The sequence below is a fragment of the Xiphophorus couchianus genome, chromosome 22 (genome assembly GCF_001444195.1).
Source record: "Xiphophorus couchianus chromosome 22, X_couchianus-1.0, whole genome shotgun sequence".
In the NCBI taxonomy this organism is placed as follows: domain Eukaryota; kingdom Metazoa; phylum Chordata; class Actinopteri; order Cyprinodontiformes; family Poeciliidae; genus Xiphophorus; species Xiphophorus couchianus.
Window position 1 is genome coordinate 12467292 of NC_040249.1, and position 26501 is coordinate 12493792.

Consider the following 26501-nt stretch of genomic DNA (forward strand, 5'->3'; position numbering starts at 1 on the left):
TTACTTAGTGGATGTAGCACTTGTTGCCTTCATAGCAGACAAGTTAAGGGTCTGTGTGAGTCTGCAGCACTGGTAAATAACGATATGTGATAACTTAGCCTAAAAAATGGCTTAGTTTGTATCAATTTTAAGACAAAAAGTATATTTTAAGAGTATTTTTGCTCCACTGATTGTATTTAAATATTGATTTTGACAACCCTACTCAAATTAATTACATTGTATTGTGACAAAAAAACAGTGACAAAAGAGCTTATATTCAAAAGGACATAACAATTCAGTTCCTTTAAAGATCTAATTTGGTCATAAAAAATAAAATAGTAAATAAATGAAGCATTTGTTCAGAAAGAATGTTTATTGTTCCCATATAAAAATTATATACATGTGCAATATAATTTCTTCATATTGTCTCCTATAAATACAACACAGCTTCCGATGTTTCTTAATGGTTTTTGGACAAAACCAGAAAAAAAAAAATTCTGAAAATTAAGTCATCTTAAAAAAACAACAACAATAAGGCACTTCTCATTAGAGAGCTGTTAGGCTTTCTGCTGTTATTCCAGCATCTTTTGCCATGGAGTAAAAATGGCCTCTCTTTTGCATCAGATTGATTGGAGAATCAAATTCTACAATTTGACCAGCATCAAGGACCATCACCCTGTGGAGCAGGAACATGTGTTAACGTCATAACATACTGAGCAGTGTTTATTCTGACAGTGATAAAAGAAAACATAGCAAAATGAAAGAGACATGCACTGGTTGTGTTTTATGCAGAACAATAAAGTCAGTGAAGAAACAAATATGAATAGTAGGCAATACTAGGATAACTGACTTTTTAAAAATATATTCTCAAGGCCATTCTCCGCTTTAAGTCTGTTTCAAGGTTTCATGTTTATTTTCACTGACATTACTTCACATTCAAGCTTTAAAAGTATTTTAGAAAAAACAATAGCAGTTCTGTAAAAATGTAATGCGTTTTGTCTTGAGGTGGTGTAGGTCACAACAGAAATAATTATTTTATTTCAACATATTCTGTATGACAATATGTCTCAAGGCATCACTTGTCAATATTAACTGTAAAAATGTGAGTTATGGGCTAGGAACTGGTCATGTATATGGTGCTGCTTTAACATGCTTTAAAAGTAAAGAGTTTTAAATCTGTCACTCGTTTCATATTTGAGTCATTCTTCTCTGACTAGAAAAAAACAAAGATGTTTCACAGCATACCAAGTGAGAAAGAATTGCACCATTTATGTGCGAAAAGCTGCACACTTAAAGCACTTTTAAGTAATGTTCAGTTTCAGTGAATGATTAGATAGTGCTGCAAACGGTATAATTAAGCAGTTATAAACCCTACTCTCTGTTACTCATCCAGTCTGAAGAGGAACTACCGGTAGTTAAATAATTTGCGTGTAAATTATTACATATTAATATAGTTTTTTTATTCTTATTCATGTTAGTTTGTACACAAACAAGCATTTAAAGTAGAATGAAGTGAGGATATTTCAGACTCTCGTGCTGAACTCGGACTCACCTGGAGCTGTCCATGATGCTGTGCAGACGGTGGGCGATGGTGAGCACCGTGCAGTGGGAGAACTCTTTGCGGATTGTATTCTGAATCAAGTCGTCTGTCTCCAGGTCAACGGCTGCAGTGGCCTCATCCAGGATCAGGATTCGAGACTTTCTCAGCAGAGCCCGAGCCAGGCACAGCAGCTGCCTCTGACCAACACTGGAAGAGAGAAGCAGATGTTCAGATCTTATCTGGAGCTCTCAGAAATTAAAATAAAATCCCATGTGGAAACTCACTGGGATTGAGATAGGGTTAGACTGAAGTGTTGTGTACATATGGCACAAACATTGTAGGAAAGAATTGTGTTGGGAACTATATTGTTTTTGAATAATCAATTGTTAATTATTTGCAGTTTACTGAAAACTCAAGTATTCCATCAGTTTACAAACAACTGTATGTTTTCACATTCTGCATTTATTTACTGTGATTTGAATTGTAATCACTGTTTAAGTTTATGCTGCCAACCTGAGGTTTTCTCCTCCCTCTGCAACCTCATGCTTTAATCCTTCCTTCAGCCCAGCTACATAATCCTTCAGATGAGACAGCTCAAGCACTCTCCAGAGCTCCTCATTGCTGAATTTGTCAAATGGATCCAAGTTCATCCTCAGTGTCCCAGAGAACAAGACTGGATCCTGCACTCCAGAAGCATATAGTTTACTGTACTTAGCAGAAAAGATTACCTTGCTTTTGCATTTGTTTTAGTTTTTGATGTTTACCTGTGGGATGATTGTGAGTCTGTTTCTTAGATCGTGAAGTCCAATTTTAGAGATATCTACATCATCAATGAGGATATGTCCATCAGCTGCTTCAATTATGCGAAACAGGCAGTTTGTCAGGCTTGATTTTCCAGCTCCAGTGCGGCCCACTATACCAATCTGAAGGTAATGAAGAAAACATAAATTTAGAATAAAATTGAGATCCTAAATATTATAATTGATTTTTTTGCATAACCCATCTTTCAGAAGACACAAACAGTTGGAATAGCATGAATGAATACAATTATTTGACATTTTTACTCTGACTGCAGCCAATAACTGCATTAATGCTACGTTTACTGTGTTATTTAAAGCCAAGGAATGTCTCAATCTAAAGTTGTGGGTCTCCTGGAGAGCTTTCTCAAACTCCAGATCTGAAGGGACAAACAATCCTGACACAATCGGGTGTGTTAATAAAGTGACGCCATCATGCAATTGGACATACAAGGGTGGAAAATTGTACAGTTTGTTCATTTGTGCATTTAATATGACAAATGTAGGATAAAAAAAAATGTCAGCGTCATTTGGAGCATCCCTATGTTTTTTGTAGAGCAGCAACATTAGTCATTAATAACTGCAATGTGCAAAGCAAAGAACCTAATTTAAGAAGTCTAAAACTAAATCTACTGGTAAATTCTGTTTACACACAAACTGTTTCAAAGACAATGTTTTGTAAAGCAAATTATCATCCAAAGATTGACATCAGAGAGGTAATAGAGTCTATTCCTTGTATGCCCTTAACTACAATGTTCAAGGTGTGAGGCAAATGCTGTATGTGATCTGTTTTGTCACCTCCAGCAACATGTGCACAGAAAACTCTCTGCATTGCAGAGAGAGCTTATGTACACCTTACACAAATCAAATACTTTTTACAATTTCATGTATTTTTAGACATTTCTAATATGTATACTAGAAATGAACATTGTGAGACATTGTGAGACAACAAAGGATATTTCTATGTTCAATATAATATAAGTTTGTTAAAGCTGAGAACACAAAAAACCCTTCTTCATTATGTTTCCTCTTTGTACAATAAACTCAAACCAGCCAAACCAATATTGACACTATTTATAAGTAAGGTTTAATACTGAAGAAATGCGAATTATTACCATCTACAGCTATCAGGTCTCTAAGCAATACACATTGGTTTTATTTTTGTTAATTTAGTGCATATCAAACAAATGACTTGGACTGGTATGAAGCACAAAAATCCCAAATGGAGCATCTCACAAGGGTGATTTATTGCATTAAAAAAGTAAACTTATGTTTCTGACATTTGCTATTTGCTCCTTTCTTTCTAGATGTGGTTTGTTCAGATGTAATGCCAATATAGCAGAATAATAATACCAGAATAATAAAAAATGTCAAGTCTCATCAACAAAATAATCCAGGAAACATAGGTGGCCTAAATTAAGACACAAACAAAATTAGCTAAAAGCAACAGAGTCAACAAGCGATGAGCACTGTTTTCTAAGGATGAAAGGCTAAAATAAAGAGAGAAGAATGTGGTTGATTTATGTCATAGCTCACAACAGACCTATCCTATCAGTGCTGTTAGCTCAAAGTGTTATTATTATGGTCTAGTTTAAGGTTTTTATATAATTATCCAGAATTATTTCACAATTTATTCAATATTCTAATTTACTGCAGATTGAGTTCCTTCAAGTTTGGCTGTTTTTATTGATTCGGAAGAAATGGGAACAATATTTGCCCATAAATATGATCCATTAAAGTACCTTCACCTTTTAGCTATTGCTGTTTCTCTGATATTTTCTCCACAATGATATGAAGTTCAATGCTTGACATTTAGGTTTAGGGTAAATCTACTGAGCTTTATTCCCTTATAGTTTTAAAATATGTTGCTTAAGTTAGTATCTGTATGCAGAATTTGTGACAGTCACTGAGCTTAGAAAATCTAAATAAAAAGGTGTGGAACTAAAAACCTGGCGGCTGTTTGCATTTCTTCAAAGAACGATTATGCTCAGTTAAAATTAAGTTAAACTACATAAAAACTATAGTTTGTATGATTTTACATTTTGATTTAGTTCAATTTGCATGTTTTTTCCTTTTAATAATAACCAGTTGTCCTTCTGGTGATCAAATTCAGATTGTTTGCCAATAAATGAGATGCAATGAGTCGACCTTAATATAACCCTGCTGGTACAAAATGAACACATGCACACATTTATTAATTCAAAACCCCTTTTTTTGTTTTGAATGATAGAAGGTTGTTTTATATGGTGTATAAACAGTGACACACACACACACACACACCTACATTAAAAGAAAATCTCCCACACACAAACCTTCTCACTGCTGCCAATATCACAGGAAATCCCTTTCAGGACCAGGTCCAGTTCAGGTCTGTATCGGACCTTGTAGTCTACGAACTGAAGCCTTCCTGCTTCAGGCCACTTCTCTGAAGGCCGAAGCTCAGTCACCCAGGGAGCCTGAAGAAGAACAAGCTCATCAGTGACGTTATTAAGTTAGGCTGATAATGTTCAGAATGTATCCATGAGGTATATCTGGTAGAACTATCCAAATGTATAATACACAGGTCTATGTGCCGTCATTGTAATATGGACATAACAGTATTGCATATCAGTGTATAATCCTAATGGCAGTGGAGGCCATGATGCTGTGAGAATATTGTAATTTCCAATTTGCCTTATTACGCAGATCAACCAGTTATATACACAATTTGATAACCACACAATATAGGTGAACACATATAGGTTTTACTCGTCAATAAACACTGCTAGTGCTGAGGGTTAAAGATCCAACACATGCTGACCACTCTAAAATGTCGACTCAGCTGTTACATCAAACAGCCTGGATGCTTTCAAGTGAAAGTGAAAGGCATTCCTTACAGTCTTGTTAAATTGGCTAGTATATATTTGAGCACTTGGAGGTGACCTGATGGTTTAAAAGGACAAAAAACTAAACTGAATAATTCAACACAGGTTCTTGTTTGATTATTGCATCTAGTGTGCCAGATGCAAATCTGAGTTAATAAAGTCAGTTGAGCAATTAGCATACAATCCTATATAATCCTTTTTGCAACACACTGGTTTCTCCAAATGTTATGCCAAAAATCCTGACAGGATATATGAAAGAAAAGAAAAGCTGATGTCATGGAAATTTATATATATATTCTACTCTAAAATCACTGTATATAGTATATACAGTGATTTTAGAGTATATAGTATATACAGTGATTTTAGAGTAGAATACTGTGAATGTGAAAACAGCTCACATACTTTAAAAAAGCACCACAGCGATTGATGCTTAAAGAATTTCTCTATTTCCTCACACTGATCCAAGTAACATACTGTATGTCTTCTATATGCCATACGAATGTCAACAAAGAAAACAGTGAGACAGCAGATTTGTAGTGGAGAAATAATGAAAATCAACATACCTCATTCTCAAGCAAAGAGTATTCACTGACTCTCTCCACAGCTACAATATTAGTCTCCAGCTCTGAGGTCATCCTTACCAGCCAGTTGAGAGTTTGAGTTACCTGGAAACCCAAACAAGATATAGAAATTAAAGTGTTTTTGCTGGTTTTGTTAATAACTCCACTCATTACTACTGTTATTTCTGTGCTATTTGTCCTAAAATACAGTGAAGGAGATTCAGTGACTCACATTAAGGGCGTATGATATGGACAGACCAACCAGGCCACTATCAAGGGAGTTCCTGGATATTACAGCAAAAAGAGCAGCAAAAAACACCACAAGGTTTCCCAGAAACTCCAGGCGGATGGCCAGCCATCTGTTGAGTAAACAAACATCATATACTGAAGCCGACAAATATATATTTTGAAAAGAGGCTCCATCAAAATCTGCCATCACTTAGTACTTTGAAAAATATTATTTTGAAGGTCTCCTTCCATTACTGACCTGTTTGACACGATCCACGGATAGACACTTTTCAGGTTTTCATCAATAGTTACTTCATTGTGTTTCAGGAAGCGCTCCTGATGTTTGTAAGCTCTTATTACAGACAGACCTGACACAGTCTCACCAAAGTGAGAGTATATAGGCGAGCGAGACACTGAGTCCAGGCGGCGCAGCTGTCGTGAAGTTGCTACGTAGAATCGCTGGTAGTGAAGAAAAAACAAAAAATTGATAACAGTTGGTTTTGGATTGATAATTATAGAAAAAGCTTTATAAAACCAAAACACTTTTCATCACACCTCTCCCAGGAGAGATTGTTTCTTTCACAAGATACACTTTTGCAATAAATATTATCTATGTAGTGTGGAAGGGGGGGGGAACTTTATTGCATATCTGTGGGTAATATGTATATATTTTCTGGCTACCAGTTTCCAGTAGCCCCTGCAGGTCTGTCTATATTTCCCTGGCTAAATGGGCCAAAATGGTGGCCCATTTTGGAGAGGTACGAAGGAAACCTAGAAAGCACTTTAGGGGGATAGTGGTGAGGATCAGCCACTATCCTCAGATGGAAAGTGGCTGAGGATGGAAATGTAATGGTGTCCACTTGAAATGGTGTACTCTGTTGAACTGAGCTCCAGAAAATAACCTGCTCCAGACCTTGCTCTGAAATGTTGGGCTTTTTACTGACGGCCATTTGCCTTTCTTTTTTTTTTACTGGACAGTTTTTAGGACAATATATTGGCATGTTTTATATCATTATTTTTAAAATGCTAATGTACCCAAATGTAGTAGCAGTGCACCTTACTAAAAAGTAGTTGTAGTTTGTCTGGAGACATTTTATAGAATAGCTTAATTGTTAATGAGCTTCCACAAGTTGATTTTCTTCAAATGTTTGACACAGCAAATATATTGGTGTGATTACAGCAATGCTAATCATACCAATCACAATCATCTCCAGCTGGTTTGGTCCAAGACTTGATCTCATCTTCCTCAGAGTTTGACGCCAGTTACATGCTTCAAAACAGTTGGCACCAGAGTCAGAACTCTTCATTAATTTGCTAAACTAAATTCATCGTGTACAGGCAAAGAGGTAATTGTTTTCATAATTTCAGAGCAGAATATTTTCACCAACCATTTTACGGTTTATAACACAACAGAACCCTGTGAAATACTGAGTGCTATTCCTAAATCTTTACTAACTTTAAACTTTTGGGGAGCCCTGGAGTTATGAATTGGCTGAAAACCTGGCATCAGTTTAGTTACTGTACACAACACTGTTAACTATTCAGTTTAAAAATTTAAATATATTAAATAATGCAGGAGAACGGTATTTACTTTTTGACAGAAGTGTTAAGGCTTAAATCACCAATTTAATGTTTTTAATCTATTTTAGAAAAGATGCTTGTAAAAAGATATTTTATACAAAAGCATAAAAGACTGTGGAGGTTTTCTGATAATTCTGTTTTTTATAATTTAGTTGATTTAAAAGCAAGGTAGAAGCACTTTAACATCTGTGCCTCAGCTTTGAATGTTCCATGACAAGCTGAATTAAAGTGGAAATCTGTCCTTGTAATCTGACAATTTAAACGTTTTAGAAGTGAAGAGACAAATTTCTCCCAGCTAAAGAGCGGAGAACCCATCTGCCTTATACAGATGAGAATAATGGAAGCACGTACAGGTGCTGAAGTCGAGAGCTTGACTGAGAAGTCAGCTCAGGCTGCATGCTGTTTCCCCATGCAGCTTTCTTTCTATAAATCTAACTACAGACAAATAGAGTGAATAGGGATGTGAGTCGGTAACAGCAAAGATAAGATGACCTCTTTTCACATCAAGGGGGCTTATTGTAAGCCATGCTTGATCCTGAACTCTGCTTTGTGCTCACAAAGGAAGTTAGATGAGGTAAGTAAAAGTGCTATTTAGCATTTTTTGTGTATTAGTACTAACAAAGGGTGAAACTAAGACAGGAGAGTCACTTAGTGTACCAGATTTTAAAAATTATTAGAATTTTATTGTTTTGTGGCACTCTATCATTTATTCTTTTCCATATTGTTTCACTCTGCCTGTGTTTGGGTTCACTCACCTGCACAAAAAAGTAAATCACAGCCAGAGGAATGATAATGATGGTGAAGAACGGAGTCGCCAGACAGATGACAAACAGTGTCCCCAGTACGCCTAGTAAACACAAGATCCAAGAGCGGAACGATTGAGGGATGGCTTCATCTACTGTGAATATGTCCTACAGGAACACAGGAAGAATGTAAGAAAACTTAGTATCTTTAATCTTTAATTAGTTACTTATAATGACTGAGTGCAGACTAAAACAGTAAAATTTCAAAGGAGATTTGCAAGGGTGAATAAATTCAGCAATGATAAAAAAAATACATAAATAGAGCCCCACCTTGGCAAATCGGTTGACGACTCTTCCAATTGGTGTTGTGTCAAAGAAAAGCATAGGGACTCTGAGAATGTTGTTTAGCAGTCTTGAATGCAGAATCCGAGAAGCGTTAACTGAGGCATTGGCTAGGAGAAGTGTGCCAATGAACACTAAAATACCTGTAACATAAGCAGTTATATATGGTGAATGTCCCATGTGAATGTGAATGGCTATCTCCAGCAGTCATGTGAGATGTGGGGTTACACCAAGGGCAAGTAGCCAGACTTTAACAGGACAACACACACAAACAGAACAAACAGCCATTCTGCCCAAAATCATACCTAAAATAAACTCAGACTGACCTATTAATCTAATATTTGTGTTTTTGGACTGTTAGGAATAGCTGCAGTAAGAGATGAAAAAACCATAATGAATGAAAAAGCAGTAAAGTTCTAAAATAAATCTATAAGCACACAATCCCATATCTATGTTGTTTATGTCACTTCATGCTTATTTACAAGATAATTCAACTTCTGATTCTTTAGCAAGAACTTCCCATTGGTCTATAGAACCTCAGAACATGGCCGCAACTTTAATGTTGGATGTTATTTACCACCTCTGCGTAGCTACGTTTTCAACCACAATACCAGTGCAGTGTTCTCCTCTGTCTTTTCCAACAGTTTGAAGATCAACAATGTTCCCATTAAAGAGAAGCTGTAAAGGTTTAAAATTGCATAGCAATTTTTTCCACTGCTTGAAACAACTTGGCGGTTGAACACATTTCAGACACTGCTGTTTCAGCAAAGAAAATTAAACAATAAGACACACAATATAACAATAAAAGGGAAAACCATTAACTCAAGGCACTTTAAGCAGAAAAGTGTTATTTATGTGCAAACTGCTGCACAGAATTAAGAAAAAATGTATTTCCCTTTTCAGATCCTGTCACTCTTGGACAGAAAATGTATACTCTTGAATGTACACCTCACAAAAGAATGTTGAGTCACTTTCAGTGCTAATCAAGTCATTAGAGATTAAACACTTGCAACACTTCAGAAAACCATGAATATTACATGATTTCTACAACCCCCACAAAATCTGAAATATTCAACTTAACTGCTATCTCAGAACCATAGCCCAAGTTACAACTTGTCAGCCCAGGTGACAAGGGGGAGCACAGTTGCACTTAATAATGACTCATAATCATTTTGTTGAAAAACATTTATATAAATGCAATAGGGATGATATAACAAGCTTTCTTGAATCAATAAAAACATTGTGACGGAGTTGAAGAAAAGACAAAGATTCACATTGATTCATAATATCCATTGTCAAGTTTACTCTTAAAAATTTCTAGTAGCTGTTCTATTGTTCTAAAAATCATATCATTGTGTTTGAGGACAAAGTTCTGTAATATACTAAAAAAGTCATATATCAGATTTAAAAAAGTACTCTACAAGTACTGTAATCTAAAATATATAATATTCTGCTAAGTGGCAACATTACAAAAAGTGAGAAGAGTTTATACTTTTCTCAGATTAGATTAGATTAGTCCAGATCAGAACAATACTTTGGTTGTGTTATTGTGACCCTGAACAAATTTCTTCAGTGTCCCAACTCTGAAAACTGAGATATTGTAGTGTAAGCAAACCAAATGACTTAAATCTGAAAATTATAAAATAAAAGGGCAGTTACCTTGAGCCAGTCCAAGAGCACCAAACACTCCTACTCTGGTGTCCCTCTTATGGGAAGGGTATGTGATATTATAGTAATCTGCTGCATCATTTGTCCAGTCACTCAGCCACAAGTTTTGACCAATGAATGCAACATTCTGGATGAAGTAAATGAAGAAGATCCAAAAAGTATATCCCCATCCCATGGCTCTCAGGTACTGGAGATACACTGAGAATTTTACCTGGGTATTAATGAGAAAGCACACTAAGAAGACAGGCTCTACAGTTTCATCTATTAGTTTACTTCAGTTGCTATATGAGGTAGACCCAAAATGTATACCTGCCCCGTTTCCATAGTCTCCTTCTCTATTAGCCTTTGACCTTTCTTTGTCTCACCAACATCTTCAGTTGGTTTTAAAGTGCTGTCTTTCCTTAATCTGAAACTGAATAAAAGTAAAAAAAAAAAAACAACAACATAAGTCTGCGACAGACTGGCGACCTGTCCAGGGTGTACCCCGCCTCTCGCCCGGAACGTAGCTGGAGATGGGCACCAGCAACCCTCCCGACCCCATTAGGGACAAGGGTGAACGGAAAATGGATGGATGGATGGATGGATGGATGGAACAACATAAGTACAAGAATAAATCTTGAATGAAAAGTACAGTATCAAGAAAAACAATGTAGATGTGCGACAGTAGTTGAAATATTGTGGCACACCCTAACTATGTTTTGTTTTGTTTTTTTGCGTCATTTGTTACATAAGACAACAATGTGATCAAACCTGGAGCCAGTTCCTCTTTGGCTGCGACGGATGCTGTTTTCTCTTTTCAGTGTGATAGAAACAGCGTCCTCTGGAGGAGAGTCTGCCTGAGTGTCGTCTCTCTCAGCGATGATTTCTAAGTCTGTTATAGTTTGGTAATTGTCTGCAAAGGCATTGATCAAAAACCATCCACATGATTACACAGTATGGGATGCTCAATGCAGCATCATTTTCTGTAATGATCCAATACACACATGCTGTAATAATGCAGCCTTTTATAGCCATGATGATTGTAAGGGAATGAATTACCTTCTTTTGAATGTGACTGATTACTTTGCTCTTTGGCATATGTGTCCAAAAACTCTGAAAAAGCCCCTTTACTAGCACGAAGGCTCTGGTAGGAACCAACCTCGGAAACCTGTCCATTTACTAAAACTACTACCTCATCTACGTAAGGCAGGAAGCTAATTCCGTGAGTCACCAGGACACGAGTCTGCAGAGAAAAGAGCACATTCAATAATAAATGCATATTTTCTATTTTAGTTTTTTTCCTTTATTGATACAAAAATTATGGTAAACATTAGGGATAATAGTATTACATTAAGCCTAATTCAAATCAATTTTTATCTAATGGGATTATTTAAATATAGTTCAGCTACTAAGAAACAGTGAATTACCTATGGTTCCTGTCATTATTTTCGGAAATTCTCATAATTGCAGCAAGCATAAGTTCAAATCAAATAAATTTGATTTTTATTTAACATGAAAAGGGAATGTCAACAATAGAGTCTGTATAAGATGTGATGATGCACCCATCATGTTTATTATCTGAACAAGTCTTTGGGTGTTTGTGTAGACTGGGTTTGTTTCACTTTCAGTTTTAGTGTTGTAGACACTAGAGCAGGACAAGTACAAACCTTGTTTTGTAGAAGTCCTTTGGGTCCAATAACTTTATCAAATAGATGCTTTCCAACATGTGAGTCCACAGCAGACAGGGGGTCATCTAGTAGAAAAATATCAGCCTGACTGTAAGCTGCTCTGGCCAAGCTGACACGCTGTTTCTGACCTCCTGAGAGATTGATACCCTAAGAACAAAAATGAGACCACACACAATAATAATATGAGGTCTCATAACCCCACAAGGTTTTTATTTTACCTCAGAGCCATATAACATTCGGTCAAATCTCACATTGTGAGCAAATCTACATGTTTGAACCAAAATCTAAATACATGAACCAACCTTTTCTCCAATCTCAGTGAGGTCTCCTGCAGACAGCAGCTTGAGGTCGGGGCCCAGAGCACATGCCTCCAGTACGTCTTCGAACCTTTGCTCTTCATAAGGAGAGCCGAACAAGATGTTATCCCGCAGAGTGGCATTTTGGATCCAAGCTTGCTGTGGTACAAATGCAAGAGAGCCCTGGGTGGAAATAGAAAAAGCACATAAGATGCAAGTTTCATGTAGCCACACTCTTACTTTCAGATTGAATGCCACTTATTTTGCATTAAGGTTGTATTGTTTCCAGTAATAAGCAACTCCGATGATTAAATGGGAGCGTTCATGCTTCCTTTAACAAGCATGTTTGATCTATGGCTCCATAGATGTATGGGCTATGCAATACATGTTCAATAAATGTTTTGCAAAACAAAAACCATTCCCAGATTATGAGATGAATGGTACATCAACAACAAAACACAGTAGCCATACAACAGCACAGACAGCTATAAATTCAGCTGACCTCAAGCTGGAAGTAATAGAGACGCAAATGGAAGTAGAAATATGTGCAAAAATTGAATCAGAGAAGCTTAAATAAAATATTAAAACACACATTCCAATTTTCTGAAAACGTTACAATGTCAATGATAGATGTTTCTAAGAAAATGAAATGGTTAAGGTGTTGTATTCATACACCGGTTATATGAAGATGCCTTTTAATGGCTGTTTTGTACGTCTTTCAAGGATGTTTTTTGTGATGTTGCCACTTAGCAGAATATTATATATTTTAGATTACAGTATTGTAGAGTACTTTTTTTAATCTGATATATGACTTTTTTATTATATTACAGAACTTTGTCCTCAAACACAATGATATGATTTTTAGAACAATAGAACAGCTACTAGAAATTTTTAAGAGTAAACTTGACAATGGATATTATGAATCAATGTGAATCTTTGTCTTTTCTTCAACTCCGTCACAATGTTTTTATTGATTCAAGAAAGATTGTTATATCATCCCTATTGCATTTATATAAATGTTTTTCAACAAAATGATTATGAGTCATTATTAAGTGCAACTGTGCTCCCCCTATGCAAATCCTTTGAATAAATATAAAATAGATAAAAGAAAAAAGGTAAAAACAAGATATCATTAATTACTAAAATCTTTAGAATTGCCTCTACAGGTTTCTCGAAAACAGTTTTTCTGAGCAGAAAAATAACAACCAATACTTCATTGGTCCACCCAATGATTCAAACTTGAATCTTTTCATAAGGGATTAAAAATACGCTTAAGAAAAAAGAAGATATCATTAAGCATACTAATGCAATTCAATAAACATTAATCAAGCCTTTAATCAAGCAGTACCCGAATGTTGATGAAGCCTTTGGTGCTGTGCATCTCCCCTAGGAGGGCTGACATGAGTGATGATTTCCCTGAGCCCACAGCTCCCACTACGGCTACCAGCCGACCAGGTTTGATATCCAGCGACACACTGGGAAACAGACAGAAATCATATTGTATATCCTCCTAATTATATAAAGATTAAAAGGGAATTTTGTGGTCATATATGCGATGCATATATGGATAAATCCAGATATGGACTGTACATAAATTTTGTAAAAAGATCACAACCCTTTTCTTGAAAAAATATTACAAGTCTGTCATGGTTTTGTCAGCTTCTGATATTTTAATTCACATTTGAGTAACATGAAGGTCTAATTCTGGATGTACCTAAGACATCCAGAAAAAACCTGTGCCATCATGGAAAAATCAAAGAGAATTGTAGAGCTCCACAGGTCTGGAAACTGTACTGTTTGGTACAGTTTCCAGATTGCATATTCAGCATAAATTGTATGAGAATTTCAAGCCAGCTGTCAGAAAACTGGTTCTATCAATACATCTTGTGAAGATTGACAGTGAACTAAGTCCAGCAATGAACTGAGTTGAAAAGACACTCAACAAGGAAGATGTCATTACTCTATCAGCAACATAAAAAAACTAATTGCTTTGTGATGACTTTAAGGGACAATCACCTTACTTTGGAGTTTTTGATCCTTGTAAGAATTTGACCATAATGAATATAGTTACATTTTGAGAAAAAATGCAGACCTTTGCAAGCCTGAGAACAGCATCCCAACTGTGAAGTTTATGAATACGATTCATACTGTCTCATGTTTATTTTGTTTGTTTTTATTCTGCAGTAGCAACTGGTGACTTTACAAAATAGATCAAATTATGAAGAAATAACTCAAGACAACGACTAGAAAGTTTAAAGCTTGGAGCAAATGGGTACAATGATTCTAAACATATAGAAAAATTATTAAGGAAAAAAAAACAATAATGTTTTGAAGTGGCCATCACAAAGATATGATCTCGATCCCACACACAGATAGTGGAATTAGCTTAAAGTGTCTGTGAGCAAGATGGCCCACAAAGGAATAAACTGCATTTGTATTTTCAGGAGAAATGGGCATAATAAACTATTTTGAGAAGGTTGAACCAAGTCCTACAGTTTAAAAAACAATCCTACTAAATTCTAAGGAGACATGTAAACTTTGGGTTTCAAGAAAGTAAAAGAAATAAAAAACTTCTTCAATGTTCTGTTGTTATTCTGGCATATAGTAAATAGGGAAACAACAGCAATCCTAACTTTAAGAAAACAGCAAAAGTTTAGTATGATTTAACTGTGCCCAGGAATTCTTGTATAATAAACAAAACAAACATACTTTTTCAGTAGAGGCTCAGAGTCTTTTTCCCATGCAAAGGACCCATCGGATATGTTGATAGCAGAATCTAAAAGAAAAACGATTAATGCAGATTTAAAAAAAACAGTAAATCTGACAAATTTGATCAACATGTCACTTCTCAGGATAGAAAAAAAGACAGACTTACTAAAACTAGGGTCATGACGCACGATGTCACTGTCAAGATCATCTCCTCCGAGAAACTTCTCCAGCCTCTTTTTAGACACCGCTGTCTGACGTGTGAAATCAACAGATAGTTAGAGTTTTATTACAGCTCTGACTTGTGTCCAAGTAGCAATTACAGCAGTCTATCTACCTGTACAATGGAAGCAATAAGCATCGGAAGCATGGCCAGCGGAAATCGTAGAATGTTGAACAGAGAGATTGAAGTGAAGGCTTTCTCAGCAGTTAATATGTTGTTTGAGCTCACGCCAACAAACACAGCAAATGTGGCCAGAGAAACCTGTCCATAAACAAAGCACAGGCTGGGTTAGCATCAAGGACCCTTGCAGGTTTTTAGTTTCATTTTGAAAACATCTAACATGACTCACCAAAGCAGGGGCACAGGTGAAGATGAAAGTGGAGACGGATGTGAGATAGGCAAACTTCTTCATCACCTTCAGTTCATCTCCTCTGATATCTTCAACTTGACTCTGGAAGGACGGCTCCCACGCAAACAGCTTCAGAATCTGGTGAGAGATGGTGGACGAGGACAAGGTGAAAAGTGTTGCAGGGAACTTGAGACATGAACAAAGTATGCCACAGGATATAAATATGAGAAAGAGAGTTCAACTGTCTCCAAACAGTAACAGACAAAATAAATTACCTTGATTCCATTGAGCATTTCGTTCATTATCTTCATTCTCTTGTCTTTGAACTTCATGTTTTCTATCTGTAAAGCAGATGTAAGATACTTCATTATTTATCCTTGTGTTAAACATAAAATAACAAAATAGATATTTAAATTAATAAGCAATCCAAAAGGGTTGGTAAACATTTATACTGCATTTATAAATGCAGAAGCATTTATAAGATGAATGCAAGGGTTGATGACCTGAGACTAAAGATCATGACTAATATAAGAAACCTTTAGCCTTTTGTCAAGACTAAGTCACAAAGTAGTATAAAAAGATAAGGTTTTATGATGCTATACTGATGTTGATAATCACAGAATGTCAACAACAAGCCACAAAAGGCAATGTTTACCCTGGAGCATGATGCTAAAAAATTTGTTCAAACACGTGACTTTATAGGTCCACACACAAGAAAGTGTATTGAAGAAAGCTAGTTGTAGGAAAAACTGCTCTTTTTTTTTTGCTTCATGACTGGCTTAACAATAAGAACATGAGTACATATATGGAGGGTCTTAAAGAAATGATTGACTAGGACTTGGAAATCTAACAAACACTCAACAATCCTTGGACTTTGCCTCACTCTTTACTCAAGGCTCCAATTATCTCTGTTGTTAGCTCATCTTTTCCCAACACACTTCCTCTCAGCTTTCCATCAACATGCGTGAGCACTGCATTCTGAACAGAGTGCTCTGCTATGTCGTGTGTAAATAAGTAGTATAAATATACATACAATGAAGCTACAAAACTAATTTTCTTTTACCAATTACCTTTTTGTAGCTTACTGGAAGACATAATAATCAAAAATATCTAAAGGCTTGAAAATTTTCACACTCTCAGTACTACGTCTTAAAACAAATTACATAAATAAATCTACATCTTAAAAATATTCTAATTTGAGATTAACTTCCTGTATGTTGAGTATGGTTGAGTGTAGAAACATTCTCTTTTTGTCCCATTTGCTCACCTGGAAATTTCTGGCTTTGGTTGCTAAAAATCCATTAATTGGCACCATTAGCACCATTACTAGCAGCCCAGCTAGTGTTGAAGGTCCCAACTCCAACCACAAGAAAACGATGGACACAATGATCTGCAGAGGGCAGGACCACAGCAGGTGGATGAAGTTGGTCACGTCGTTGAAGCGCTGGGCGTCTGCTGACATGAGATTCACAGTTTCTCCAACTGTTGACTCTTTGCGGTTGTCATTAGACATCACCAACGCCTTTGAAAGAAGAGAGCGAAAGGAAAGATGGAGAAAAAAACATAATGTTTCACTTCATGAGCACAAAAATTGAAGTATAGCATACGGAATATTTATTTGCGCAAAAAGAAAAGTAACTGCTTAAATAGTTGCTTTTCTTTTTGTAACACTTGATTGCTACAGTTTTGATAACTATATATGCCATATATTTACTGTTTATTATACACAGACTTCAACAAATTTTCAGAATTAAGACCTGCTGGGTAAGTAGCAATAGTTTTTAAAGGTACAATATTATGTTTTTTTACAGTCACATAGTGTCATTTTATAGCACAATCAAGTAACTATGTTACCTTCAGTTGTTATAAAAAATACTGTATATACCAAATATGAATTAAAAGAAATTTGACTTTGTAATTTAACACCTTGAAATTGAGTGTCTGTCTCTTTAAGAAACTCTTGTTCTTTCTGGTACTCCGCCTTCAGGCAGTCATCACAACTATTAACCCTTTCACAACATTTTTACAAGCATTGCACTGTGGTGTAGCGTGTATAATGAACTCAGCAGGTGTTCAGCTCCACCAGCTGTTTTTGCTCCGCCAGCTGCTGGCTAGTCTGAAGAAGCTGAGTGGGGGACAGATGTTCTGTGAGGCGGAAGCTCCCAAGATTCGAAACTGCAGCTCTGAGAAGGAGCTTCGTTCTCAAAGGCGATGCCAGGTCCACCCAAGCGTTTTGCACAGCCAAATGGTTGCCATGGGAAATTAAAGGATTTCTCAAACAGAAATGAAGCAACAATCCAAGTATGTTTTTGATGAGGCAATAAATTTTAAAAATAAATAAATAAATAATAAGTATATAATACTGTCCCTTTAAGTAAATGTTCTGCTGAAAATGATATCCTTTGCCCTTTCGGCTCTCTGTATCGTAGCTAAACATTTAACAAACTGACAGCCGGTCAATTAGTTGTGCTATCTGCTCTGGTGGCCACCCTGCAGTCAGCTGTTAAACAGACACACAGTCATATATTACAGTCAGCTATTCTTTAAAAACCAATAAATTTGTCTCTACCGGGAATAAGGCAAAATTAGTATTTCTTTGGCCAGCTGACTGACAGAGAACAGGATCATGGGAGAGGTGGGTTGGAGTATTACTCTATGGTCCCTCTACCTGGAAAAAACTCAGATCCTTCTGTATCTTTTTTGCAATCTTGTCAATAGAACTATAAACTTCATAATCGATTTTCTTTTTTTTTTTTTTGAACTTCTGCTATCTAGCCCCTATCAAGCTATCATTTTGACTGTTACCTTCTTGTACACGGCAGCCATGAGGGCAGTTCGAACCTTCATCCCCAGAACAAAGCATCGCTGGAAATACTGCTGCAAGAACAATGATTGTAGAAGAGCCACCACCAGCAGCAGCACAGCATACAAATACCCTTCCCAGGCATAGCTGTTTTTGTCTTGAGTGAAGGAGATCATCAACCTGAGTAAGAGAATAAAACATTAACCATCATATATGACGATCGTGTGACACTCATAATCTTCTTCCAGGTACTCCTATGCCTGGCAGGTATAGGAGTACCTATGCCTAGGAGTGTTTTCCTCGCTTACAAATTAGTTTCTGTTTACTTTCTTCTCAAGCTGTCCTGGTGTTATCAGTGGATGTCTCAACTAATCAATGAATAGTAAACAGTTAACTATGCAGGTTTAGACATTCACCAGGTCAGACTGGAGCACTAGAACAACTTCGAAGTCATTTTTTTCTGATTCAAAAAATTTTAAACCCGTTTGTATGAGACTTTTGATAGATTTAGTCTAAAGTAAAATAAAAAATCTGGTAAAGTCAAACTAGTGTTAATTGTGTTAGGACCTACATAGAAACCTGCATAGCAATCAACCTGTTGATTATTTCTACTTACTTCAGGAGTTGAGGACTGGCAAAAGCCAGAAGATCCTGCAGAAGTTTGAAGAAGGCAGATTCAATCAGCAGCCCTTTAAATGTCTTGTAGATGGTGGTAACCAGCCATGAATTTGGATAATTTATGTCCTCCTTCTTTTTCTTCTTCTTCTTATTTTCATCATCTTTCTTTCCTTTTTCCTCCTGATGTAAAATATGTAAGCACATTCTTTAGAAACACAACAGTATATGGGGACCACCTGGAACAGAATCGGTGTTGTCGTCAAAAATACAATTATTATTGAGGATTAAAAACCTGGACGGTTGTTTGGTGTATTTAAAGGTTCTCACCATCATCATTACATCCTGATTCACACCTTTCCCCAGACCGTTGCTTTGAGAAGGTCCTTCCATAGATTTGCCTCGATTTTTGAGCAGTTTATCCTTCAGCTCTTTTTGAAATCGGATCCGAGCTTTACCCAACTCAAACTGCATGTGATGATTGAAACGCTGACTGATGTAGGAGGTGCTGTCCGCCTCATTCAGCTCCCACATGTCCTCCTGAACCAGAGGCTTTTTGTAGCCTTTCACCACCATGCTGGAAAAGAAATAAGAAACCTTAGATTGCAGCACAAGAAGTAGCATTATTTAATTTTCCCTTTAAGGGGGATTAAATAATGCCCCTAAAAGGGATATTGTTTAATTTACGATTTGAATCATTCATTCGGCCATTCAAGCTCTTGTTCAAATTCTTTCTACAATGGGGTTGAATTCACCTGTTGATCCAGTTAAAAGTGATTCTGCTCAAAAATGCTGCACCAGCCTCTGGATTCTACAATACAAAGAACAGAAAACAAAGACATGGAGGTATGTTAAGGTTGTTAGGGGGAAACAAACAAACAAGTAAAAGAATAAGGATGGAGTTATTTAATATAGGAGTTATTTAATATACAGTACTACAGATATACATATAAAGAAGCTGTTAACATAAAATTTTCACCAAATATAAAAATAGGTTTATAGGTTATGTGTAATCCTGTGTATTCAAACTGGTTGAATATATTTCTTAAGTGGGATTTACACTTAAGAAATATATAAATATAATATAAAGAAATATTCTTCTACACAAATTGTCTTCTGAAGGTTCTTGGGGTATTGTCTATACAATCTGAACTTGCTCTTTTTCCTTTGATTTCAATTGCATTCATGTCAGGTGGTCAACTGGGTTGCTAAAAACCTTACATTTTTTCTATGAAACCAAAAGAGAGTTGTCTGCACTGTTTGGAATCACTTTCTTGCTTAAAAATCTAACCTTGTTTCATATTCGGATTCCAATTAAACATCACTCATTAAATTTCTTCATCTTTCCTGAAATTAAATCTGCAAATGCATATTTCAAAAGATGGTGCCACACTACGATAAGCAATAATATGTTAAGCAACAGTCTCCCAGTATTTCACTGGTTTGTCAAATGTTGTGCCGCAAACTTTAAATGAGCTTCAGCGTGCTTTTTCTTCAGCAGTGAAGTCTTATGTAGTTTTCACTGATAAGAGAATGATGTTTCTTTGTGTTAGATTTCTGGAATTTGTTGCATCTTCCTTGTTGATGTGATCAGAACTTATTCCTGGTTTCGTTGCATTTCAATCAATCAATCAATCAAATTTTATTTGTATAGCACATTTCAGCAGCAAGGCATTTCTCACACATAAGTCAGCCATTTGCTTTGTTTTAACTTCTTTATGTATAGAATATGACTGTAATTGCTGGTAACTGGTGTGAATTTCATGGCACTAGCTTCATTAGGTAGATGTTTACTAATAAACATCTTCGTAACATCTTACCCAATGTGCTGTAGTGTTTCCATTTCTAAGCAAAAAAAGAAAAACAAAATTCACCTTTTTCACAAGCTCCTTTGTCTCTGGAGACATATCAGCCAAAGCGGAGAGAATGAGTGCTATCACCTCCAGACCAAAGGAAATGTAGAAAAAAGAGAAACGAGGAACATCTCTGACCTGTTCCTGGGTGTAAAGATGTTAAAGGGTAAGACAGATGTATTTAATATTTAATTTAAATATAAACCAATAGCTGCGTGTGGTTGCTCATACCAGCCTAAGAGCTTCCCGTATTAGGGTCTGGAAAGGGAAAATGTCACAGAGGACGAGGAGAAGCCAGAAAAGAAAAAGAGAAGAAGAGTCTACTGCTTTTTCTTTTCGTCTCACTCCTTCTTGACACAACAGCAGGAGAATCTGAAAAACAAAATATATCAAATCACAAAGTAGACTGTAAAGATTGCTTCGATCTTAAATATTGGAGCAAATATCTGAACCTAAAACCTAAACTTTACCCATGTGACAGCGAAAAGGACTGGGTTTGTGTAGTATACAGCAGAATGTTTCTCTGCTGAGCTGTTTGGACCAAAATCTTCTACTAATGTGACAATCAGGCCTCCAATGGCCGTCAGAAACAACAGAAACACAACAAGCTGAGGAGGGAAGAGAAAGATCAGACTGATTATTAAAATGCTTCCATCTCAGCATCACATATTGAAAGAATGAGAGTGTTTTAATTGTACAATACCTGTTTGCAGAGGTAGAGCTTAGTCCGATGTTTTGTATTTATTTGTGATCTTTTACATAAAGACATGAGGTTCCATGGAGCGCTTAGCCAGAGGAAGCCCAGAGGGATCCAGACCAGAACTGTCTGTTCCAGACATACTGGGAGGTCAGGGTCCTCTCTCTCCAAATAGGACTCATTCTGATGTACAAACACAAATATGTACACACATGCATCATAACCATGTATCAGAATCATTTTAATAATCAGACAGCTTTATTGGCCAAGCATGTGCACACAAACAAAATTAGACTTTGGTCACTTGTTCTCAGTGTCAGATATTTTAAAATAGAAATATATATAATAGGTGGGTGGTGTAATTTCAAAATTAATTACATTTTGTTTGTTTATAGAGCACCAACACACAACAAATGTCACCTTGAAACACTTTACAAGCAAGTCATTTCAATGTAATCACAAATTAATTTTAATTGATAAGTTCAGCACATTTAAAAGAAAAATTGAAAAGTTAAAAAAAGATTCTCAGTTTCAGGATAATATATGCTAGAATGCTTTGTTTAAACACATTCTTTAAATTGTCACTTTCACTGTAATTTCTAAGGAGAATTTATGTTAAAGTGTGAAGACTGGCATAAACAACTTTAATTACAAATTAAATAACATTTTTGAGGTGAGGCGTCTTGGTAATGTGTTCAAAACTGCGTATCTTGAAGCTTTTCAAAAAAATTAAACAGTTGCAAAGCATTTTAATAATTTGAAAAGAACATGATTCATACACTTGAAAATACATTCATACATTCTGTCATGTGAACAGATCCGTAATAAGGACAAGCCTAATGAGAGGTCGGTGAGTTTATGAGTTTGTTCTGTGAACTGCAGCTTAAGGTAGTTTATCAGGTACATAATGTATGTTTGGAAGTTGATTGCTGCTGTAGTATTGGCGCTCTACTTTTCAGAAAAAGGAGCTGCAGTATTACCTCTCAGAAATACTTGTTACGGTTCTGGACTTGTTGAATCATGCCCAGGAAGATCCTCATTACAGTCACATGATATGTTCACAAAGGCAAAACACTTATTTTGGTTTCCATTTACAATTTGAAAGAAATGACACAAAAAGTTCAACTGAAAGATAGAATAAATTTAAACTTTACTGTGCCTGAACTGTTTTAAATGCTGTAATAAAACCAGAACTTTTTTTAAGACAAAACTGAAAACAATACAAAGAAATATAACAAGTTTTATAACAAACATTTTATTCAATAAAGGTTAGAGACCAGATGTCTGTACAAGAAGCAATGCTTGTATTCATCCTGAGATAAAAAACATGACTTCACTTTTGAACATCTGTAGTCTGTTAAACTCACCCAAAAGTCTGACCCGCAGTACTCCTTCAGAGACGCAGCACACATGATCCGTTGTGTTAGCTTCACTCGCCCGGCGATGATTTGACGACCAGACTCCTTGTGCCCTCTGCTCCACTGCAGCTGAGCTCCACTCAAACGCTGCTGCTCTCTCCTCTGTCCACCCACAGAGCAGAGACAATTTCAGGATGTAGCTACGAAGGACTTTGATCCAGGAACCTTTGAAGCAAAACCAACCCCCCTCCAAAAAAAAGAAAAAGACTGCAATCAATCTAAACCAACTCCCTGTGTGAAGATACTTGACAGCAACAACAAAAGTGTTGAGATGCTGCTGCAAAATTATAAAATAAATAAAAAATCTGGAGGTTTAATCTTCTAGTGACTTGTGTTGTCCTCAGAGTACTATAATCCAATCCTTTTTGAGATGGAAAACCATACAGACGACCAAGCCTAATTTTTCTCCAACCCACGTAAACTCTACACTCATTTTTGTCTGAAGTTTAACTTTACAAGCAGAGAACGGTCCATAAGTAATAAAAAGGAGGGAGAAAGTCAGAGCGAGAGAAAAACCTTGCGTAAGTCTGACAGTGCAGTTTTCCATGTGTTGGGAGAACCGTTCTCTAAAAAAGGAAGTGTGTTTAGGAAAAGGAGGGAGGGGATCATTATGTTCTCTTTCCTGTTATGTTTCCACTTCTCTGCATGAGAAAGAGTCTGGAATGAGACCAATTATTTTCAGCACTCACATCAAATTGAATTAAATTCTCAACTAACATGAGTTGAATGGTAATGAGCCTGATGAGAAACCTCTGTGTTTTAGTCAGACACTGATTAGTCACAGATTTGGGGGTGTGGTCATTACAGAACCCTTTTGCCTCATTTTGTTTTTGTCGAACAGGGAGAGGAGCGGACTTCAGACCCAGAAGGCATACTGAACATTCACGCTGTACTTAAACTGAGATATGTGAGATTAAGAATAGATTAGCATCCCTCCATTGTGTTTACAATATAGAGAAAAGGTAACTGAAGGGCCATCAAGGTTCTTCCACACTGTACATGAGGGAAATTAAAAGCTGCTCTGATTTATTAATAGACTATTATTATTTTGCCAAAATATTGGTTGTCTGTCTTCACTCACACATATAAGCTTAAGTAACATCCCAGAGCTCAGGTTTGATATAATGTCGGTTCACCCTTTGCGGCTAACAGAAAAGGGTTTCCACAAGGCTTAGGAGACCATTGAGAATTTTTCACCATTTTTTTAGAAGTGCGTTTGTAAAGTCAGACCCTAAAGATGGATGAGAAGGCCTGGCTCAAAGTTTCTAATTTGTCCCAAAGATGTTCTGTCAGGCTGCTGTCAGGACTCTGAACAGACCGGTGACTTTCTGCATGCCAAAAATCACTTATTGGTTTGAAAATCATGTTGATAGAGTAAAGAGGGCATCTCAACTGAAAGAAAAAACTTTTTAAAAAAGTTAATTTGTTACATGTAATCAAATTACATTTGTCAAACTTTATTTATTTATGTTTGTACTACAAGAAAACGTAGTGAACTTAATATTTTTACTTTTTTTAAATTAATTTGATTACTTGTAACAAATTAAAACATTTTCAAGTTGGATCACCTGTTGTCTTTTTTCCATGTCTAAACTGAAGGAAAAAGTCTTGGTATGCTAGAGCACTAAAACATTTCACTGAAACTAATGAGCCCAACTCTTGTATGAAGGCTCCCCACCATAATTATCTCTGCACTGAACTTTACATTTGACACAGTGGAATCAGGGAAGTACTGTTCCTCTGGAAAACACCAAAGTTTATTCCCTGGAATGCCAGAGAAATTATTTGTCTCCCCAGAAAACACATTTCCACTGCTCTAATGTGGAAACAGCATCCTTAACCTTGGCTGTTGTTTCCAAGGTAAAGGAAACACCATCCTTTACCTTGGACTTGGTGATTGCAAAATTTCAGCCATGAAGCCCATTTCATGAAGCTCTCTGAGATAAACTCAATGCTTCATAAAGCTGGAAGTTCTGTAAAAAGCTGTGACCTTTGCACACCATGTGTCTCGGCATTCGCTGACTCCGTTGTGACTTAATGTGGCCTTCCACTTTGTGGCTAAACTGCTCTCATTCCAATTCACTTCCACCTTGTAATACTACCTTCTAGGAATCACTGTAAAATACCACCAACATCTGTCTGTAGAAGCAGCCTAAATGACTAGGGGATAGATTTTATGATGAAAATCTACATAAGTTCAACCCAAGAGAAATGACACAGATGTGCAAATAAGAGTTTGTCTGCATATGTAAAGATAGGAAAATAATTCAAAAAAAGGTTTTCCTAAATTTAACTTTGATATGATTGGAATCAACTCATGTTTCTATTAGATTGCTTTAAAGCTTCATCAAATGTTTAAAAGTGGACAAATTAGTTGCACTTGATTCATTTTAAAACTAAGAAGATCCAGCTAGAGATTAAATCACAGCCTCATAATAATCAAGTGTAACTGAAAGATAAATGAAACTGTAAAATGGCCATTAGATTGAATAGCTCTTTCCTAAGTCATATTGACTACTTAAAGCACTTTACACTAGGGCTGCATTTACTCAGTCGCACTGACAACTGTGCATACAAAGTTTCTTAAAAAAAACATTATCCTACTTAAGAAAAACGTTTTTTAGAAATTTGCTAGATTTCAACTCTTTTTTGTTGTTGTTGTTTTTTGTACTGCAAAAGTTCACGAAGACAAGTACTCAAGATTTAGGTGATTTTTCTTTCCGGAAATATGGGCAATTAAAAAGTTCACAATCATGCAGGCTGCTACCATTAGCTTCTTATGTGTCTGACTGGCACTGGTGTTATCAGAGCTGATAAACAACTCTAAAACACTAAAACAACCCCAACAGATCTTATTCAAAATAGATTAATTATTTTTATTACCAATGAGCTATATCTGTGTGATTGAAAAGTTTTTAAAGTCCATCTCTATAAATATAGTCTCCAATGACTTTAGATCATGTGTGTGTATGTGTGTGTGTGTGGGTTCTGACTATCTTCAATGGCCATGAAAGAGATTTCTCCTACTGTGTTGTAGGCAATCATTAAACGTTTACTAATTTCACAAGCACATAGTCATGCTGACTCAATATTCTTGCAGCTCCCAGGACAGCAACGTGACGCCAATATGTACATGATAAAAAATACTATATTCACTGTTCAAAATACAACTACGCTGCTGCTGATAGGAATGTGTCTAGAGGTCATTTTAGTGTAATGTGTGTTGTTTTAATCAATCATGAAAAAGAAACTTAACTTAGAAACTGGACAGTAACTAAATGCCACACTTCAATATTAGCCTGCATAACCAACCAAAAGAGGCACATTATCATTAACAAGTTAAAGTATAGTTTTGTTTTGGGGTATTTTAGGTCACAAATGACTAATAGTTTTGCTAAACATGAGAGGGTTTTGTTTCCCCAAGAAAAAAAAAAATCTGAGTCTAACGTTTTAGTCAACTTTTCGCTACATATAGGTACTTTAAACTTTGTAATAACATGGGAATAAAGTATATTTTCTTATATTTAACAACAGCATCACTATCTTGACCTCTTTGTGTATCCCTAAAGTCA

At 36.2% G+C, this 26501-nt stretch overlaps 1 protein-coding gene across 2 annotated transcripts; it reads right to left on the reverse strand.

The window, feature by feature from the left end:
- Nucleotides 1-331: 331 nt before the first annotated feature.
- On the reverse strand, nt 332-23617 carry LOC114137621 (canalicular multispecific organic anion transporter 1-like). 2 transcript variants are annotated; one of them, XM_028006344.1, is made up of 32 exons: nt 22879-23617; nt 21518-21694; nt 21285-21422; nt 21046-21186; nt 20836-20952; nt 19717-19772; nt 19292-19538; nt 18963-19144; nt 18349-18526; nt 16811-17065; nt 15819-15884; nt 15544-15681; nt 15309-15455; nt 15141-15225; nt 14975-15041; nt 13614-13740; nt 12272-12448; nt 11949-12116; nt 11341-11524; nt 11053-11194; nt 10612-10714; nt 10294-10513; nt 8623-8777; nt 8305-8460; nt 6228-6427; nt 5973-6099; nt 5744-5845; nt 4629-4772; nt 2284-2442; nt 2033-2199; nt 1532-1726; nt 332-655 (listed from the first exon to the last, which is right to left on the reverse strand). In XM_028006344.1, the coding sequence occupies exons 1-32, from the start codon at nt 22921-22923 to the stop codon at nt 526-528; spliced, it is 4695 nt and encodes a 1564-aa protein (XP_027862145.1). In that variant the 5' UTR covers nt 22924-23617; the 3' UTR covers nt 332-525. The 2 variants fall into 2 exon arrangements, with proteins under 2 accessions (XP_027862145.1, XP_027862144.1); XM_028006343.1 differs by having other exon boundaries at nt 20836-20958; nt 22879-23616.
- Nucleotides 23618-26501: the final 2884 nt, after the last annotated feature.

Excerpts from the sequence above, each read along its gene's own strand:
- LOC114137621 (XM_028006343.1), bottom strand. The coding sequence starts at position 22,923 with ATGTGTGCTGCGTCTCTGAAGGAGTACTGCGGGTCAGACTTTTGG. Across the intron at positions 21,695-22,878 it reads ACTGCGGGTCAGACTTTTGG|AATGAGTCCTATTTGGAGAG; the intron begins GTGAGTTTAACA and ends TTTGTACATCAG. Across the intron at positions 11,525-11,948 it reads AAGGACTTCTACAAAACAAG|ACTCGTGTCCTGGTGACTCA; the intron begins GTTTGTACTTGT and ends TTTTCTCTGCAG.